Source organism: Rhinopithecus roxellana, chromosome 18 (assembly GCF_007565055.1).
Source record: "Rhinopithecus roxellana isolate Shanxi Qingling chromosome 18, ASM756505v1, whole genome shotgun sequence".
NCBI lineage: Eukaryota > Metazoa > Chordata > Mammalia > Primates > Cercopithecidae > Rhinopithecus > Rhinopithecus roxellana.
Window position 1 is genome coordinate 1,822,211 of NC_044566.1, and position 20,869 is coordinate 1,843,079.

Sequence of the window (20,869 nt, forward strand, 5' to 3'; positions counted from 1 at the left end):
GATAGATGACATACTGTTCTATAAACACAGGGTAAATACCACTTCAACCTACTTATTTTCATAAGTGGTGATAATGGTTATCTTGAAGTTATTATCCTTCCATCCAGTGTTTCATATGTTTACTATATATGTGAACACATATATAAATTCAAAAAGTGGGTATACTGCTATTTTCTATATTTTAATTAACTCATGACATAGTAACTATATTCTTTTTTTTTTTTTTTTTTTTTTGAGATGAGGTCTTACTCTGTTGCCCAGGCTGGAGTGCAGTGGTACGATCTCAGCTCACTGCAGCCTCCGCCTCCCAGGTTCACGTGATTCTCCTGCCTCAGCCTCCCGAGTGGCTGGGACTACAGGTGTGTGCCACCACGCCCACTAATTTTTTGTAGTTTTAGTAGAGATGGGGTTTTACCGAGTTAGCCAGGATGGTCTCAATCTCCTGACCTCACGATCTGCCCACCTCAGCCTCCCAAAGTGCTGGAATTACAGATGTGAGCCACTGCTCCCAGTCATTAACTGTATTCTTTTACAAAAAAGCTGTTTATCAGCCCTCATGCTTTCAAAAATTTTCCATCTTGAAAATTTTAGACCTAATTTATTCTAAAGTCCCTCTAGAATTTTCTTGTAATGACACACAACAAGTTATATTTGTCTATTAATCTTTATTATAGACTTTTAACTAATTTCTGTATTTTCTGCTCTTACAAAGAGTCCTAAGAATTGTTTTATAAATTCTCGCTTTGCTCATGTTTGAGAGTTTAAACAGAGATATTCCCAGTTGAATATGAATCTTCAAGTTTAGAAGATATTGCCAGATAATTCTTCCAATTAGTTACAACTACAAGATTCAGTAGTATAGACATGTTTTCCCAGCCCAAATGCTTTCCAGCTTCATTTGGAAATCAAGCTCTGACACCACCTAGCCCTGTCCCCTTGGGCCAGTCACTGACTTCTGTTAGCACCAATTCTCTTGCCTGTAAACATAAAAATACTTATCTGACTCCAGACATAGGTTCTAGAGGACTGCATGAGTGAGTGCCTGTGAGATGCTGAGGACAGCACCATGCACAGAGTGCCTGTAGGCTATTATTATCATTATGACTAAACTGTGATTAATTCTGCTAGGCTTTTGTGTGTAATATAGCATCTTATAGTTTGAAATAGCACCAGAGAGCTTTCTATCCTTTCCCATTTATTTTCCATCTTTTTAGTTCATATTTTTTGCCCAAATTTCTATTATTGTTCCATTTTTAAATTGATTCGTAGGAATATGTTATAAATTGCTGCTGACCTACTGATTATATGCACAGCTTATACACCTCTCTGTCTTTGCTTATTTTTTATCATTATATGGTTGACCAGGGCTTGTTAAATTTAATGTATTGAGATTGCTCCATCATTCTCTTTATAATTTATATTTTTGAATCCTATTTCCTTGTTTACATACAAATCATAAGAGTGTCATTCTATATGCTTGTAAAAATGCTTTAAACTTTGCTGCTCATATTTGGGATTTAAATTCACTTATAAGTAATTTTTACACATGCTATGGGATAGAGATCAACACTTGTTTTCTTTACAAATAGACAATCAGTCATCTCAGCAGCACCCTTTACCACTGAGAGGTAGTGCAGCCTGATTGGTCATACACTGTTTGATATGGACAGGAGGTAGGGAGATACTGGGTAGAAGAGAGCAGTTCCCCAGCAAAGGCTCCACCCTCAAACCTGGAAACCCACAGCCCTAAATGGGAACAGGTATTCCTGTTTTCATGCCCAAAAGTTGCCTTTGGCCCACCATGCCCCCCAGTCCGGTGTCCCCAAACACCAGGCTCCACAAGCAGATGAACAGAAGAGCAGAAGAGTGCCAGAGAAGGAGAGAAGAGAAGGAGCATCTGAATGTCGAGAGTTCAGCTGGGGATGATTGGAGAAGAGATTGGCCATTGGATGGCCAAACTGCCGGGAAGATCATCTTCCCACTCCATCCCCTTTCCAGCTCCCCATCCATCCCACTGAGCGCCACCTCCACCACTCAGTAAAAACCCTGTATTCACCATCCTTCAAGTCCATGTGTGATCTGATTTTTCCTGGATGCCAGACAAGAGCTTAGGATACAGAAAGCTGTCACACTGGCCCTCTGCCCTAGAAAAATTGCAGAAGCTCCACTGAACTGTTTAACACTTAAGCTGTTCATACATGGCAAAGCTAAAAGAGCACACTGTAACACATGCCCACTTGGGCTTCAGAAGTTGCAGGCACCCACCCCTAGATGCTACTAGGGGGCCAGAGCCCAAAGGTGCTGGCCCCAGCTCCTGCACATCCCATCTACATGCTCCTCCTCCCATAAGGGGATTGAGAACACACAGTGGCCAAACAGATGAGCCACACCCCTGTCACACATGCTATGGGCAGAGTTAGGGAACTCTCCCGTTTCATCTTCATCAATTCTCTAGTCTGTTTCAAGTGATCTGTGATCCATATATCTAGTCTTTGCACCAGCACCACACTGTGTGATGACTTTAGTTTTCTGGAGTTTTGGTTGAGGTGTAATGTTTGTAGGAAAGTGCTTATGTTGTTAACTGTGCAGGTGGGTGGTACTCAGCTCCAGAAAGTTATAAACACTCCAGAAGCCCCTTAAACACTAACAGTTCCCCTGCTACTGCCCACTTAACTTCTAACAGCAAGGATTGGTCACCTGTGTTTGTACTCGACGTAAGTGAAAACATATAGTGTGTTCTGTTACGTATCTGACCCGTCATACTCAACATTGTGAGATTCATCCAGTTAACTCTCATCATGAATCATTTATTCTACTTTAAAAATTATTTTTGCTATAATTTTAAATGTCTGTAAAATGTGTAGATAAATTGTACAAGCAACTTTTAACACCAACCATTTTAAGATACTTTGCTGGCACGTAGTTCCATCAACCTTGAATATGTTTACTGGGTATTTAAACAAAGATATTCTCCTATGTCAACTCCATACAGTCATCGAAATGGGAAAATTATTACTGATGCACTGTTGTCACTGAATCAAGAGACCTTGTTCAAGATTTCCCATTGTCCCAGTAATGCCCATAGAGCCAGAGATTCAGGCCAGCATTGCATGTTGCATTTTGAACCATCATGCCCTTGACTCTCCTTCAGTCTGGACCAGTTCTGCAGTCTTCTTTTGACTTTTCTGACCTTGACATCTTTGAAGATGTAGGCCAGTTATTTTGCAAAATAAAAAATAACTTTGATTTCTTCACAGCTAAGAAGTCTTCCTACTCTTGAGTTTTTATTCTAAAGTAATGGAATTTACTAGAAATTCAAAAGGAGTAAAAATACTGGAAATGAATCATTATGGCAATAATTGTAAATCACCGTTTCTCTAAAATTAATTACTTTTTTTTGTTTTTCTGAGAAATTTGTAAACTTACATGCATTTCAGCTGCAACGGCCTCTCACATTCAAGTTTAAAACCTTGGCTGTCTTATGGTATTGAAATTAAATACTGCTGAGAGAAATTGTATTTGATATAAATTACCACAGTTTCAGCTTACTGCACAGATATCTATTAAACTACATTTTTTTTGTGAGTTGTTCTTCTTAAAGACAGCAGAATAATTAAAGCCTGTGGACCAAGTAATGAAGGATAAAGTATAAGCCTCCATTTTGTCATTATGCATGCTGAAAATGTGCAGAGAAGGGTGTAATTTTACAAATGTTTTTACATGCCAATGAGATTCAGAATTAGAAATTCATTCACTTCTGTATCTTGGACATAAGTCACTCTCATTATGGGATGAGGAATCCTGGTGCCTTTTCACTCAGGTTTTCTGCTTGCTGCTGCCCTGTTTTCCAGGTGTCCCAGCTGTATTTCAGCTCCTCAGGGAAGCTGTGTTCCTCGCTGCCTCCTCACCTCTTCTCCTGTGTGGAGAGAGCCTTTCACCAGCTCTTCCAGGAGCAGCGACCTCAGTGTTTCATCCTCAGGTGAGTCCCCCTCAACCTTGTCTGCCACACTCAGGTTTGCCATGGGCTTGCCAGTGAAGATGTCCTAATTTCCCATGGTTTACCTTTATTTACTTTCTCAGCACTTTGAGGTCCAGTATATCTTTGCAATAAGTACATTTGACTCGTTACAAAGGAGAAACATCTTGGCTACTAGGAATAGCCCCAAGTGTAGCTGGATCAATATTAACAAAGTTAACCTGAAACTCATTTCCGTTTCAAGATTTAAAGCTTAGATAAAAAGTTTTTGCTTTTGAACCTAAGAAAACATGAAGAAAGAAAAACTTCCAATATTAGTGAACCTAAGCCACTGTTCTTCAAAATCCAGGGCTGCCCCAAATACAATTTTCTTTCTTTCCAAAGGTTTCTCAGCCTGTTTCTTGTTATTTACCTTTGCTCACAGTTCACTGAATTCTACTTCCTAAATTTTTTTTTTTTTTTTTTGAGGCAGGGTCTCACTCTGTCACCCAGGCTGGAATTTAGTGGCATGATCACAACTCACTGCAGCCGACCTCCCAGGCTCAAGTGATCCTCCTACCTCAGCCTCCCAAATAGCTGGGACTACAGGCACATGGCACCACACTTGGCTAATTTTTTAATTTTTGTGGAGGTGAGATCTCACTATATTACCCAGGCTGGTCTCAAACTCCTGGGCTCAAGTGATCCTCTTGTCACAGCCTCTCAAAGTGCTGGGATTACAGACATGGGCCACCGCATTTGGCCCAAAATATTTTTTGAATTTGAAATGTAATGCTAGATTTAACTCATAAATTAATAGAAAACTAAAGAAACATTTAAATGTTAAAATCTGCATCAGAGACCTATGTTTTATATTTGGCCAAACTTCTGCGAGGGAGGGAAACCTCCGGAAATACTCACGGCGGTGCCTTAGTTGTTGTCAGTAGTGCTGGTTGGAACTGAACGCATAAGTACAGTAGCACACAACTCAAGTGAAAGTGAAATGAAAATGGTGTAAAGTCAGAACCTGGATAGAATTCAAAAGGCTTATTTAAATATTAAAATGAGCACTTATATGTTTATATGCATTTTATCAAAAATTCTATGGAGGATGGAGGCACAGACTGATGGGTGCACACTTTAGTTTTCCAGTTTTCAAAGCAGCGTGCTAGCAGTTGTTTTCGTGCTGGGTTCAGAAGCATCCTAAGGATGAGGAAGGTGCTGAGGCAGGGGCTTCGACCCATTCTAAACTCTAGGATAAGAAAGGCACGGAGGTAGGGGATTCCACCCATTCTAGACTCAAAAATGAGAAAGGCGCTGAGGCAGGGAATTCCACCCATTCTAGACTCAGGGATGAGAAAAGCGCCAAGGCAGGGGCTTCTGCCCATTCTAGGCTCAAGGATGAGAAAGATGCCGAGACAGGGGCTCTCACCCATTCTAGACACAAGGATGAGAAGGGCGTCAAGGTGGGGGCTCCAACCCATTCTAGACACAAGGATGAGAAGGGCATCAAGGTGGGGGCTCCAACCCATTCTAGACACAAGGATGAGAAGGGCGTCAAGGTGGGGGCTCCAACCCATTCTAGACACAAGGATGAGAAGGGCGTCAAGGTGGGGGCTCCAACCCATTCTAGACACAAGGATGAGAAGGGCGTCAAGGTGGGGGCTCCAACCCATTCTAGACACAAGGATGAGAAAGGTATGGAGGCAGGGGCTTCCACCCATTCTAAACTCAAGGATGAGAAAGGCTCTGAGACAGGGGCTTTCACGCATTCTAGACACAAGGGTGAGAAAGGCTCTGAGACAGGGGCTCTCACCCATTCTAGATTCAAGGATGAGAAAGGCACGGGAGCAGGGGCTTCCACCCATTCTTTCTTTTGATATGGAGTTTCGTTCTTGTTGCCCAGGCTAGAGTGCAATGGCACGATCTCAGTTCACTGCTACCTCTGCCTCTTGGGTTCGAGCGATTCTCCTGCCTCAGCCTTCTAAGTAGCTGGGATTACAGGCACGTGCCACCATGCCTGGCTAATTTTGTATTTTTAGTAGAGTCGGGGTGTCACCATGTTGGACAGGCTGGTCTCGAACTCCTGAGCTCAGGCAATCCACCTGCCTTGGCCTCCCAAAGTGCTGGGATTACAGGTGTGAGCTAGTGCACCTGACCGTTCCACTCATTCTAGACTCAAGGATGAGAAAGGCACAGAGATGGGAGCTTCCACCCATTCTAGACTCAGGCAACCCTATTTTTGTCTGCTTTATCTGTCTAGTTTCCTGCTCTTCCTTTGATAAATAGGGAAAAACTTTTAAAAAGTTGCTTAGAAAAAGCACTGTAAATTGGTGAGATAGGGAGTGTGTAATACTGTTGACAATAACAACTAATGTTTATTGAGAGTTTACTGGGTGCCAGACCCTAGACTAGATTATTTCTATGTATTAGTTATTTCTTTAGAATTTACGTAAATTTGAGTGCTCCCACTTAATTCTAGGATGACCATTGCAGCTGTTCTAGGTGAGTTGTTGAAAGTGTGGGTCCTAGGAAGGCTCTGAGGGGAGAAAACGAGGAACCAGCGGGCCGAGGCTCTTTGGGGGTCCGCCTGGGAGAGGACGCACAGCGGCCAGGCAGTTGTTTCGGTGAAGAACCCCGTTTATCTTAGTTTAACCCAACAGTTTTCACATGTATTTGCTCATGGAACTTTTTATCCAGTAGAACTCATTAATATTCTGCAGAATTAGTTTTCCTTTGGGTCATTTTTTTAAAGCTAATGATTCCATGTATCAACCCCTTATTTTGAAAAAATCTCTCTTCATTCAAGTTTCAAGAAGGTGCTGATGCAGGATTTTGCTCCTTAGCTCAGCTAGGTCCGGGTTCTTGCCCTGGAAAAACTAGGCGTGCGGACACCAGAGAGTGAGTGGAGTAGAATTTATTACACGAAAGGGAAGCTCTCAGCAGAGAGGGGTCCTGAAAGCAGGGTGCCGGATGCCCCCTTAGTTGAATACTGGGGCTTATAGTGCAAATTCCTGCTGGCTCCACCCCCCGTCCTTCCAGTGCGCATGCTTAGACTGAGCGGCTCCATATCGATTTATTCCCCTTGCTGCACGTGTGTTAAGGAACGAAGTTTTCCACCGCGGGCTTGTGTAGGCAAAGCCCCGAGTGCAAATTCCCTTATCTGCGGAAAACATCTGATGTAAGCACTTGTGGGGCGGGTTGGAGGTTCTCCAGGGACCTCCCTGACTGTCTGCCTGAAGCAAGCTGGCAAACTCCTTTCGGTATCGCTCGTCCTGATATACAGAATTGAAGAGCACACCTGTGGTTACTAGGACTTACTATTTTAGTGATTCTCTTACTTTCAAAACTGTGTGTGCTTTCATACAGCTTTGCCGCATCCTTGATTGTGTGGACTAAGATACATGCTTTCTCCGTTTTTACTAATAGGATAAAATTAGCCATTTGAAATTCAACTTAATAAGTTGTTTATAGGTCATTATTGAGTGTCGATTGTGTCTCAAAACGAGCACTTACAAAGGGTAATTGAAGATTTAGCAATCAAAACGCAAATATTCCTGGAATGGTTGTCCCAAAACTCAGTACCAAACCAGAAAAAATTTCATTTTGTTTTCTAATGTTAACTTAGTACCTCATTTGTTGACACTCTTAGGCCCCAGTAGTTCAAAAGTCTGCACAAGTGAATGGAAGCATCCATTAACGACTCGACACCTTAAGAAAATAATTAAATTTCAACTTCTTTTCTGGCAAACACTTTTAATCAACTTTGTGAAAAGAGATGTTTCCCCGCAGAAAACCAAGGAAGCACTCATAAAAGGGCTTTGAAAAGTTTTTCTGGTTACCAGAAAAGTAAAGGCGATTTTTATGAGTTTTTCATCTGGGTGAAGTAATAACTTTATTGTAGAGCAGATCACTGTGAAATAGTAATTACTGTGTTGGAATTTTATGTTAATCCTATGTCATCTAGTGTCAGGAATAGAATATTTACCATTTGTAAAAACTGGGTGAGTTAATGAAGAATGCCTGGGATGTATCAAAAGTGATGCCATTATAAATAAAAAGTTCAGTGATCGTTCCTAGATTAAAGAAAAATGCAAACTAGAGAACAGCAGAACCGAAAGCAAGCTGAAAAGGAAACGTAACCAGGTCAGGTTTAGGATCTGCTGAGAGATCCACATCTGAAGACCTTACTGCCTTAGTTTTCGTAGCTATGTACTTTACCTTCATTTCAAAGAACAGAGAAGGAATGCGCAGAAAGATTTCACAGCTTTTCCACAGAAGAGGTAATGTCTTTCCTGTAAGGCCCATGAAGCATGAACAGCTTTCCCAAGGCCAAGTGTGAGCCTGCATGTCTCAACACAGCGTGCTGTCATGGGATGGCCTCACTTTATGTTGACTTGCTAAGCTGAGTCAAGTCGGTTATGTCTTCCTTCTCAGCCTCACACCATTCTGGCATAATTCACCTACCCTAGGTGGTTCTACCCTGTGAGATACTGAATGGCAGAACTTGTGTCATATTTATTTGTAATGCCAGCATCTGAAACACCATCAGGGACATGACACAGTAAACATATACCAGGTATTTCAGACAAATGCATCAAACTGAAGTGTGAACATAGACCACACTCATTGCAAGTTAATATGCCGTTCCCTCCCCATTTCTGTGTCTGAGAAATATCTCCAGTTAATATTTTTACTTGTTCCTTCAAAGTAGCTTCAAAGGATCAAAGCTTGTTCAAAGGAACAAAGTTCCTTCAAACTTACGTTTTTCCTCTCTGTTTTCCTTAGTGGAGAAAGGGGATCAGGAAAGTCTGAAGCCAGCAAACAAATCATAAGACACCTCACCTGCAGGGCTGCCTCCAGCAGGGCCATGCTGGATTCCAGATTCAAACATGTAAGTTTTTTGTTTGGGTTGGCAAATATGTGAATGAAGATGTTCAGTCAATTGTCATTTACAAATAGGGGAGGGGACATCATAATAGACACAAGGGGGTCAAAATTTGTGGAAATAAAGAATAAAAAATTATTGAGCTTGGGTTCAAATTAATATTGTTGAAGTGAACATTTATTTATTTTACATATTTAAAATATCTTGTACATACTTTCTTTTTGTATTTGCTCTGAATAGTTGGATCTAAAACATGTAATATAGGTAGATATTGTTCACAAAGAAAGTGCACTTTGAGGCTGGACACAGGGGCTCATGACTGTAATCCCAGCACTTTGGGAGGCTGAGGCATATGAATCACCTGAGGTCAGGAGTTCAAGATCAGCCTGGCCAACATAGTGAAATCCTGTCTCTACTAAAAATACAAAAATTCGCCAGGTGTGGTGGCAGGTCCCTGTAATCCCAGCTACCCGGGAGGCTGAGGCAGGAGAATTGCTTGAGCCTGGGAGGCAGAGTTTGCAGTGAGCTGAGACGCGCCATTGCACTACAGCTGGGCAACAAGAACAAAACTCTATCTCAAAAAAAAAAAAAAAAAAAGAAAAGAAAAGAAAAGAAAAGGAAAAGGAAGTGTACTTTAGTGTGTTAGGACATTCTGGGGAGCTGGCCAGAAATTATTGCTTCTCTAATCTTAGAACACTAAATCCCCTTCCTCTTACTCTATGCTGAAGTCACCTTTGAGCATGTATCCCTCTCAGCCTGGCCCATGCAGTCTCATTCATTTGCTTTCTCATTCCACAAGCATCTATTAATATAAAGTGACTTCCCAGTGCCTGTCCCTCGAATTCAGAGATGCTGTCTCAACAGCATGGGAGAAGCTCAGTTTCTATGTGGGGAATACATGAATACACTAAAATAAGTATTGTGACAGTATAGGAGACACATTCAATTATCCCCAGTTTCCTAAGTTAACTTCCTTAGTTAACTTTACATTATCAAATACATTTAATGTGGACAAACCATTTGTATGTCATCAGGAGACTGTACATTTGGCCTGTGTGTGTTTCCTTGTATGTGATTTACAGAACCAACATTGACATTTTCTTCAGTTTTTCTTACCTGCCCTGCTTTTGTTAGATAGTGGGATTTTTCTGCCTCTCTTCCTTTTTTTACAACCTTTGATTTTTCATTCAAGTGTAGGGAAGACACATTTGTTTAAAAAAATTTGTTTATTATCTCGCAGGTCAAGAGACCACTAAATGCATATATGGAAAATCGTGTTCAATTCCACGTATATACTAACAGAACATAAGATTTTCTATAAATAAATCAATATTATCTGTATAACATTCAAGAAATAATGTACATATGTGCTATATCATTGCCTTGACAAAAAATAATGCATGTACACATCATAGACCATGTTACAATAGTATAAAACTTTCTATTGGCACTTATTTCAAAGTGTGATATTGATGCAGTGTGAAATTTCCACTGAGGTGCCTCTGATGCTGGCATGTGTCTGGCTGTACACACTTTTACAGAAGGATACCTGCATTTCAGTCATAATTTTATATTTAAAAGTGTCTTATTACATTCATGCAAGACAGCTACACTTAAATCATTTCCTAAGTCAATGCCATCTAAAAGTTCAAAAGTTACAAATACGGAAATATACTGCACAATGAATATTGTGCTATTTGTGTTTGTTTCTGTGTCACCTGCTTTTTTATCTGGCTGCTACAGTGTAGAGTGATTTCTACCATGGTCGTAGTTACTTGGCATGTTCTGGAAATTTATAGTATCTGATTCCTCATTTAGAAATGAGAATAACTGATTTTTTAATTAATAAATTAGTATGATTTTACATATTTTATACCTGTGAATTGTAAGTAATTTTAAAATTTATTCAGCTCTAATAGATCCCTAAGCTTATGTCTGATTCTGTAGACTTTTCTCTTTAAAAAGAGTGCATAATTAATCAGTTTTTTGAATATCTGTGGTATCATGTGTGTTCATTAATGACTTTAATTTATAACCATTTACTAAGCTCATACTGTATTGAGCACCTGCATAATTCTACAGCAAACTCAAAATAATTTATTTTTTGAAATGGCATCTTGCTCTGTTGCCCAGGCTGGAGTACAGTGGCACAATCTTGGCTCACTGCAATCTCCATCTCCTAGGTTCAAGCAATTCTCCTGCCTCAGCTTCCCAAGTAGCTGGGATTACAGGCATGTGCCACCACACCTGCCTAATTTTTGTATTTTTTAGTAGAGATGGGATTTCACCACGGTGGCCAGGCTGGTCTCGAACTCCTGACCTCAAGTGATCTACCCGCCTCAGCCTCCCAAAGTGCTGGGATTACAGGCGTGAGCCACTGCACCTGGCTGCTCAAAATAATTTAACATTGAGAGTCAGCTTGGGAAAATAGCATAACCTATCTTCTTTGTTCAAATACGTTAATATCCTGACAGCTGACACTTAAGAGTTAGAGTGGCCGGGCGCAGTGGCTCAAGCCTGTAATCCCAGCACTTTGGGAGGCCGAGACGGGTGGATCACGAGGTCAGGAGATCGAGACCATCCTGGCCTACACAGTGAAACCCCGTCTCTACTAAAAAATACAAAAAACTAGCCGGGCGAGATGGCGGGCGCCTGTAGTCCCAGCTACTCGGGAGACTGAGGCAGGAGAATGGCGTAAACCCGGGAGGCAGAGCTTGCAGTGAGCCGAGATTGTGCCACTGCACTCCAGCCTGGGGGACAGAGCGAGACTCCCTCTCAAAAAAAAAAAAAAGAGTTAGAGTACATGTAAAACAACATGGTTCTAAAATAGCCTCAAGTTAACTAACAGAAATGACAGAAACTGATGACTTAATCATAATGACAAGGAACAATAGTTTCCCCTCTAAGTTATAAACAGTCATCTATTAAAATGATCATTTGGGAGACAGCAGGCTGTATAATTTCTTTAATGCATTCTCTATTACCTTATGTAAATTGGCTTTAAATTTTAGTTCAAACGAATACATTCTAAAGTGCATTCCTTTGGATCAGTTAGATATAACCCTCCCAAATCAATTGGCATCTGGGAGTCCAGATTACAATATCAGTGCATATTTCAAGTAAAACTAATTCTAGTTAACTTGTGTGTTTTATTCACTCCTCATGACAAATAAAAGATGTCGTAAATAAATGACTTCTCGTCTCATGAAACAATATTGCCCAGGTTTGAGCATGGCTTAAATTCCATGTCAGCTATGGTTTTATTGTTTCCCTTTAAATTATTATCCACACGAATATCATTCAGTGTCCAAGATGTTCACGAAAATCATCAGCCATCATATCTGTAAATCATCTGAGTATATGTACAGGAATTAAATACAAGCATTGAATACATTTTTTCATTTACTGTAAATCTTTATAAAATTAGAGGGTTTAGTGAAATTAAGTATATTTAAGAGATGAACCAGTACGATAAATCTTCACAATGTCATTGATGGGTTCTTGGAAACTGTGACTTGAGGCAAAACTATTTCCTGTCTGCTGTAAAAACTTAACTCTTGTTTATATCAGTTAGTCTATGATAAAATTGGTTGCATTAGAAGGCACATTGTTTTGCTTAAAGTAGAAATTTCCAAGAACTTATTGATGATATTAAGTGAGTACTTCCTATACTTCCTGAAAGGAAAATGGAATTAAGGAAATGAGTAGAAAAGAACATCCTTGAACAGCCTTGATCTATGGAGCTATCTAGTAGAATGTTTGAAAGTCAGGATAAGATGAAAGGAAAGTTCACTAGGTGGCCCTAAGAGGAAAGGACAATGAGCTGATTAGAGACATGGTTTAGCCATATTTGGTTGTGAGACCCCACTGTGGAATATCACACAGGCCAACATGGCGAATGCTGGCAGGCGGGACCAGGTGTTAGCAAGCACACAAACTGGACATTCCACGGAGAGAGCCTGGTTCATTCTAAAGGAGACAATTTTGCCTTGAATCCTAGGAAAATACTCATTGGAGGTCATTTGAATCAGCAGTTATCAAATAATGTGTAGTAAAAGAATGAAGAGAAGTAAAAGTCAGTGTACTAGTCTGTTCTCATACTGCCACAAAGATACTACCTGAGACTAGGAAATTTATTAAAAAAAAAAAAAGGAGGTTTGATTGACTCAGTTCTGCATGGCTGGGGAAGCCTCAGGAAACTTACAGTGATGGCAGGAGGTGAAGGAGAAGCAAGCAAGGCATGTCTTACGTGATGGCAGGAGAGAGAGCGTGCGCGGGGGAAACTGCCGGTTTTAAACCATAGATCTCGTGAGAATGCCCTCATGATCATGAGAACAGCATGGGGAAAACTGCCTCCATGATTCAATCACCCCCCACCAGGTAGGTCTCTCCTTCAACATGTGGGGATTACAATTTGACTTGAGATTTGGGTGGGGACACAGAGCCAAACCATATCAGTCAGGATGTGTTGGGGTGGTCTTCAGTGTAGTATTGTGCAGACGCTGAGGAGTAGAGAAAGTGTTCCTGTGGTTGACAATAATGGCATCATTGTTAAAATAAAGATTGCCATCTCAGTGGAGTATGGGGAGCAAGAGAACCCAAAGTGAAAGGGTTTGGGTGGAAACTATAAGTTTCACACTGTCACAGCAGACAGTACTCTCCCTGAAGGAGGTTTCGGGAGAAGAGAGGGGAGGAGAAAGATTTAGTTGGTAACAACTAGAAAGTGAGAGAGTGCAGCACTGAGGTCCAGAAATGACTTTTGGCCATTATACGCAGGTCAAAAACTTATTTTTAAGAGACGTGACTGAAGTATTTCTGTCAGTCTTACACCTCATTTGGCGCATCTTAAAAGCCTGCCTGAGCTCACATGCCTTTGTCCTGTGCTTCAAGTGCACTTTACCCCTGGTAGACGGATGGGTGGAACCCGATCACCACAGACATGGCTTTGTTCCCCCATACAATTTCAGAGCCATTTAAGAGCAGTTAGGAAGGGCTGTTTGGTTTCTAATCCCTGCATTTGAATTTCAAACGTTGGAAGCAGGGGGTTCTCCATGACATTAGATTTATTGGAATAGAAAAGTCATGTTTCAGGAAGCTTTCACCAACTCTGGCTCAAATGAATTTCAACTTTAAGAATATTCAATTCTGTTGAAATCACCTAAATAAGCATTTACTATGCAATAGCTTTCAGAGAGCAGACTAGTGGGCTGATATCGATTGATTTAACTTTTTTTTTTTTTTTTTTGAGACAGAGTCTTGCTCTGTGGCCCAGGCTGGAGTGCAGTGGGGCGATCTCGGCTCACTGCAAGCTCCGCCTCCTGGGTTCACGCCATTCTCCTGCCTCAGCCTCCCTAGTAGCTGGGACTACAGGCGCCCGCCACCACGCCTGGCTAATTTTTTTGTGTTTTTACTAGAGACGGGGTTTCACCATGTTCACCAGGATGGTCTCGATCTCCTGACCTCGTGATCCACCCACCTCGGCCTCCCAAAGTGCTGGGATTACAGGCGTAAGCCACTGCGCCCGGCCCCTGATTTAATATTTTTTATTGAGGATGCAGCAAGTTTTTACTTTTAGAAAAGACAGTAGATTAACTCCTGCCATAATAGTCCACAACTTATAGGGACATAAATTTGTAGAAAAAATACCATACATTATAAATAGAAAAAAAGTCAATAAGATTTGAATAAGTAAATATTGAGAATATATATATTTGATTTTCTTCATTTATTTTTTATTTAAATTTTGTTACTGTGCAACGTTGTCATTATTGTTTTTGTAATCAAGGTGAGCAGCGGAATAATGCCGGTTTTGTTTCACTCAGTATTTCTCTTAATACCTTTATTTAGTGCCACCTATTGGCCAAATGGCTAATTAAAGATAAAAACTGGTTATTGCATAGTTTATTTAGCGTTTTAATCTTGACTCATGGATGACAATGTACAGTGAAAGAATGCCGTGGAGTATTTACATTTTGTTAAGTAGTTGTAGTTTTATATTCATTTCATGCCTTTTATGCCTTCATTGGTATTTCAGCAGCGATTACTGCATAGTGCGGCGGTGAAGTGTGTGATTCTGAAAGCCAGCCTACCTGGGTGCAACTCCCAGCTTCATTGTTGACCACCTTTGAGCCTTGGGAAAACTACTTTGTCTATGTCATTTTTGTTATAAAGCAGTGTGTAATATACACTGGTTCCGAGAGTTAACAGAGAACACACAAGCACAGACACATCTCACATTAAAACACTGCCTGGCACATAGTGAACATGACAGTAATGTTGCCTATTGCTATTCACAAAAGTAAAATTCACTGTTGTTATTTGCTGAATGTTTTCTCTGTGCCAGACGTAAAGCTGAGTGCTTTACACAGCAGACACTGACAAAACACTGAAGGAGTTATTCCTGCTTGAGAATTAACGACAAATGAGGTTTGAGGAATTCAGAAGACCTCCTCAGTGTTACATGATTTCTCAGTAGCAGTGTTGGGGTGTGGGGGTAGCTCCTCACTTCCAGGCACATGCATTTAACCATTTCCCTATATTGACTGTTTGGGGAACAAGTTATTAATTACCTGTAATGTCGTTTTTCCAATAATAATCAACACATTACTGATCAGACACAACACCAGAATAACTAGAAGCACAATATTTTAAAAGATTATCCTATTTTTAAGACTTTTAAAATCATTGTTTAATGTAATATTATTATTTAAAATGTGCTATCATTGTGCTGTTTTCACTGTATGTATATCACTACAGATTTCATGTTAGATTATAGGAAAAGATACAAAAACGAAGTTACCATTTCATTTTTTTCCCAGAAAACATTGCTATTATCACTGCTATCAATTTACTTTTATCATCTTTAAAATTAGGTTATTATATACAGACCTAAAGCATAAAGTTTTTGTAAGGAATGAATATATGTTTGTCTCCAAAATTCAAACTTCAAACACAGAAGTTTTAACATACTTCACTATTATCACAACTTGTAGCATATTTTAATTTGTGGTTAGCATCAAAGTGTTTTATAATCTTTCACAGTATAAAATACTTCCAGGTTAATTCAACTCCTTAATGTAGCAGAGGCCAGGAAATTTAAAAGTGATGATATCAAAGTGGCTGGGTGCGGTGGCTCACACCTGTAATCCCAGCACTTTGGGAGGCGGAGGTGGGTGGATCACCTGAGAGGTCAGGAGTTTGAGACCAGCCTGGCTAACATGGTGAAACCCTGTCTCTGCTACTAAAAATACAAAAATTAGCTAGGCGTGGCAGCATGCCCCTGTAATCCCAGCTACCCCAGAGGCTGAGGCAGGAGAATTGCTTGAATCCAGGAGGCAGAGGTTGCAGTGAGCTGAGATCACACCACTGCATTCCAGCCTGGGTGACAGAGCGAGACTCTGTCTCAAAAAATAAAATAAAAAATAAATTTAAAAAAAGAATGGGATCAAAGCACTTAAAAAAATAGGATAGTGTTCTCCAAAAGCACTATTAGAAACCCTAGAGAACAGGAAAACTAGTCCACGTATCAATAAGGTGTTATTGTGCTCCCTCCTGTGGCTGTCGCAGAAACCGCATGGAACGCAACTATCAGGAAAGACAGAGACACCCTTGAACCCTCCAGATTTTCATCCATTTTGGAGAATTGCTGGTCCCCATCACCTTCACAGGCAGAGTCAATTGATGAAGAAGCAGTGACTTTTATTCTACTGTTAATGCTTAAGGAAGCGTGTCAAGGAAGAATTTCAGCCCCCAGAGTTGGTCTGAGGAGCTTGATCATAGCAATTGCAAAGCCACAAACTTGCCAGTCTGCAACAAAACACAGGGCAGTGAGAAAAGGCGGCATAGCAGCTCAGCTGGGAGTTTTGCTGCTGCCCTGTGGGAGAGAATAGTTGGTGTGAGGCCAAAGCACAGTAGAGGGAGGACAAATGGGGGTCAGGGTTGAAAAGAGTATGAGTGGAAAGTAAATAAGAATTCAAAGGAATGTGCTATGCTGATGTTTAAATAAATGTATTATTGTAAAATACATTCCGACTATTGCTTATATTAATTCAAATGACTCCCTCCCTTCCAAAATGCAAATGCTATTTTACTGTTCTATTCAGGTGTGAAATCTCAATAACATATGTTAAGCTTGGGGCTATGTGTGAAGAGAATGGCTTTCCTTCTCTTATGTGCAAGGAGAGTGCAGTGTCGTGAAGTCCTCTGTCTATTTGAGACATAGGATGCTAGTAGCTTGCCTTAGAGGAAAAAGGAGTCTTAAAAATTCAATATGGCATTATATGAGCAGGAGAGAAACTTTCAGACCAAGAAGTATTCCCTGCATCGTTGCTGACTATTACTCATCAATTTTATTTTTTAAAATATGCGCAGTTCAGTAAAATGTTCTCCTCTCCCACAGGTCATGTGCATCTTAGAAGCCTTCGGACATGCCAAGACCACGCTTAATGATTTGTCCAGTTGCTTCATCAAGTATTTTGAACTGCAGTTCTGTGAGAGGAAACAACAGCTAACTGGAGGTAAGTGCAGCATTTGTCAGTGTGGATTTCCTGTGCGGAACCAGCATGCGGCCACGTTGCAAACAAGCACATGATGGAGACACCATGTATGAATCAATGCTGGGAGAAAAAAATCTATTCTTCATCACGACCATGTCTGTAAACAGCTTAAGATACTTCTGGAAAGTTTGTGTTACATTAGAACAAGGATCAACAGTCAGGCACTCAGTTGAGGGTGTGTGTGTGTACGTGTGTATGTGTGTATACGTACCTGGGATATCAGGTGATAAGTGCTGAAGTTATTGTGAATTGAAAAATATTCTCAAATGCAAGCTGGACCTTTTCAAGATGATTATTTTATAGACTGTATAATGAGAAACCAAACCCAAACCAAACATAGCTGAAAGGAATCATCCTTGCTGAACCTAGAAACAAACTGAAATACTTTAATGAAATAAATAATACCTTAGTATTATATATAATTTCTTCACATAACACACATTGAAATCTATTTGAAATAAAACTGAATCCATATAGTTAAATGATTGAATTAAATCTAAACATCAAAATAATCACCAAACTAAACTCAGACACTGTTTCATATTTGATTTATTTCAAATATATTTTATGAAAACTCCTTATTTAAAATTCAACTAATTTATAATTCACCTAGGATTTTACATCTTTCCAATTAAAACAAATTATTCATGCAAATTAATAATATAAATACAATCATAGGTAGAATTTTTGATGAATATCTAAAAAAAACTTTTACAACAGCTGTCAGCACTTAAACATTTGCCAATTATTATAAATGATTTCCGAAAGAGCTTAATTTTATTTGGCTTTTTAAAGTTGCCCTATTTTTCCCTTCAGGAAACAAAAGTTAGTTTTGACTGTAATCTAGAAACAAAAACATAGCATTTTGCAGCAAGTCTATGTCAGAATCAGATTTCTACTAATTAAATGTGACAAATAACACGCATCAAAAGAGTAAGAAAAGATGCAATGGGCGTGGTGGCTCACGCCAGTAATCCCAGCAGTTTGGGAAGCCAAGGCGGGCGGATCACCTGAGGTGAGGAGTTTGAGACCAGCCTGACCAACATGGGGAAACTCATCTCTACTAAAAATACAAAATTATCCAGGTGTGGTGGTACATGCCTGTAATCCCAGCCACTCAGAAGGCTGAGACAGAAGAATCGCTTGACCCCAGGAGGCAGAGGAGGTTGCAGTGAGCAGAGATCGCACCATTGCACTCCAGCCTGGGCAACGAGAGCAAAACTCCGTATCAAAAAAAAAAAAAAAAAAAAAGAAAGAAAAGATGCTTTTAGATGTTGAAGTTAGAAGGTTAAGTTGTGCAAAAGGAAAGCTATTTGTTCATTGATTTGTTTTTTTAAACGCATGACTTAGAGTTCTGAGGTCTGCCTCTTTATGAAGACCTCATCGGAGAACTGTCTTGAGCCTCAAGCTCTCAAGCTCTGGCTTTCAAGTCTCGGTTTCCTAACACCTGGCCAGGTGTGCTCCTCCAGGGGAAAGGGCCGGATTTGCTTCTGTAATACTGAGCACAGGTTCCCCGCTGAGCTCTTAGTGACTGGTGGGCTGTGGTGATGTTCTCTAAGTGGGTAGTAAGTTCTCCAAAAGTAGGAAGCTGAAACATTGAAAGCTCCGTGTTCCAGCCGCTTGCCACTCAAAGGTTTGGCCCAAGGACAAGCACCGCGTCATCACTTGGGAGTTTGTTATAGATGCAGAATCTGAGGCCATACTCCAGACTGGCTGATGGAGACTGCAGTTTAACAAGATTCCCAGGTGATTCATGGGACATGAGTGTCTGAGAGCTCTGAGAGCTGAAAGCAGGCCACTCGTGTTTATGCACAACTAGTGCAAGGAGGAGAAGCTCATCTGGGGTGTCACCAGCATGAATTTTTCCTCTCAATTTCATGTTTCCTTTACCAAGAGGGAAAGAAAATAACCGACTTCTGAAGGTGTCATCCATTCCTAACTTTTTTTTCTTTTTTTTTTCCTCTTGTTTATTTTTCTGGATAGAGTTTAGAGGGTCCTTTTCTTTAGGAACGTTAATTTAGAAAATAATTATATATACATATTAAAAAGAACTGGAAAACTTTGTTGTAAACACTGATGAACTGAGCCTTCTGTTAATCCACAATCTCAGTGGACACGTGGTCCCTCACATCTTCAGCTAATCAGCCCCACGTACACCTCTCAGGCAGCTTGTCCAGGCAGCTTTGAGACCAGAGGTGACGCATATTCATAATGATGGGCCTGGAGCAGTTCGAGGCCCAGCAAGGTTCTCTAAATTGTTAAGGAACTGTGACCATAATTTCGATATAATTTCAGCCTTGTGTAGAGCTTATTTTTCTCTTACGGAAATGGCAATCGGGGCATTGATGACAGGCGTGCTCCACCTTTCTCCACTTTCCGGATGGACTTTCTACTCATTCTGTTCCCCTCATTAACATCCTTAATTTATTTCTTATCACCTATGTTTGTTTGTTTCATAGCTTCCTGCTGTGTTCTTTTAAAACTCTGGCCAAATGATTTGGTGATCGTTTTTAATGTTTTTATTTAAGAGTAATAAACTGCTATAAACAAAGTAACAAAGCCAGTGGTGAGATGGCATTCATAGAAGTCTACTGCCTAGATCTTAAACGCGGTAGGACCCACAGGGCCCTCTAGGGGTGAGACTGGGAACTCAGTTGTTTCCTGTTTTTAAGAAGAGAAATAAAAGGAATATGTTCAGAAAATGTTTATCAGGACAGCGAAAGTTCCAATGTCATGTTTTTGGAGTAAAGTGTTGACAAAACTAAAAATGTTTATACTGAAAAAGAAAGAACTCAAGAGAAAGAGGACAAATTTCTTCAAGTATCCCTTACCACGTGGAAAGGGTTTTGAGTACAAAGGTATATTGTGCGTACTACAAAGAGCAGGTCGATGTTCCCGAGAAGGAACGTTTTTACTCAGTCATCAGAACCTGCCGTGCAACATCCTCCCGTCTGCCACGCACTCTCTCACGCCTACGCTGGCTGTGCCTAAGCAAGAGGAAGGGGCAGACACCAGCTGGACCAGATAATTTTAAAGATGCTGCCTAGGGCTCAACATTGTTTAAGTCCAAAAATGAAAGCACTCTTTCAGCTGTGGATCTGATGTTCCCATGTCTCCCAGAGTAACTTAATAGCATGTACTTGTCTCCTGTGCCTGTTAGCATAGACTGAACAGGGTTGATATTAGAATGTGTTAGATGTCAGTGTTCGAAAGCTGCAGTAGCAAATGAACACCAATGTGGTGGCTGGAAACAACAGAAATTAATTGTCTCACAGTTCTGGAGGTTAGAAGTCTGGAATTCAGGTGTCTGTAGATGCACGAGCTCTTGGCTTCTCTGGGGGGACCTCCCCTGCCCATTCCTAGCTCTGATGGTTGCTGCTGATCCTTAGTGCTCCGTGGCTTGGAGATGCATTGCTCCAGTCTCTGCCTCTTTTGACTCATGGCCTTTTCCCTGTGTCTCTTCTCTTCTCC

The 20,869-nt window shown here is 40.6% G+C and overlaps 1 protein-coding gene across 2 annotated transcripts in view; it reads left to right on the top strand.

Moving 5' to 3' along the window:
* MYO16 (myosin XVI) overlaps positions 1 to 20,869 on the top strand; it is a 609,548-nt gene that overhangs the window by 283,226 nt on the left and 305,453 nt on the right. For both annotated transcript variants that reach the window (XM_010384748.2, XM_010384747.2), the window contains exons 13-15: positions 3,852 to 3,979; positions 8,744 to 8,849; positions 17,242 to 17,359. In XM_010384748.2, coding sequence (XP_010383050.1) covers positions 3,852 to 3,979; positions 8,744 to 8,849; positions 17,242 to 17,359 — 352 coding nt within the window. The remainder of the gene's footprint in view (positions 1 to 3,851; positions 3,980 to 8,743; positions 8,850 to 17,241; positions 17,360 to 20,869) is intronic.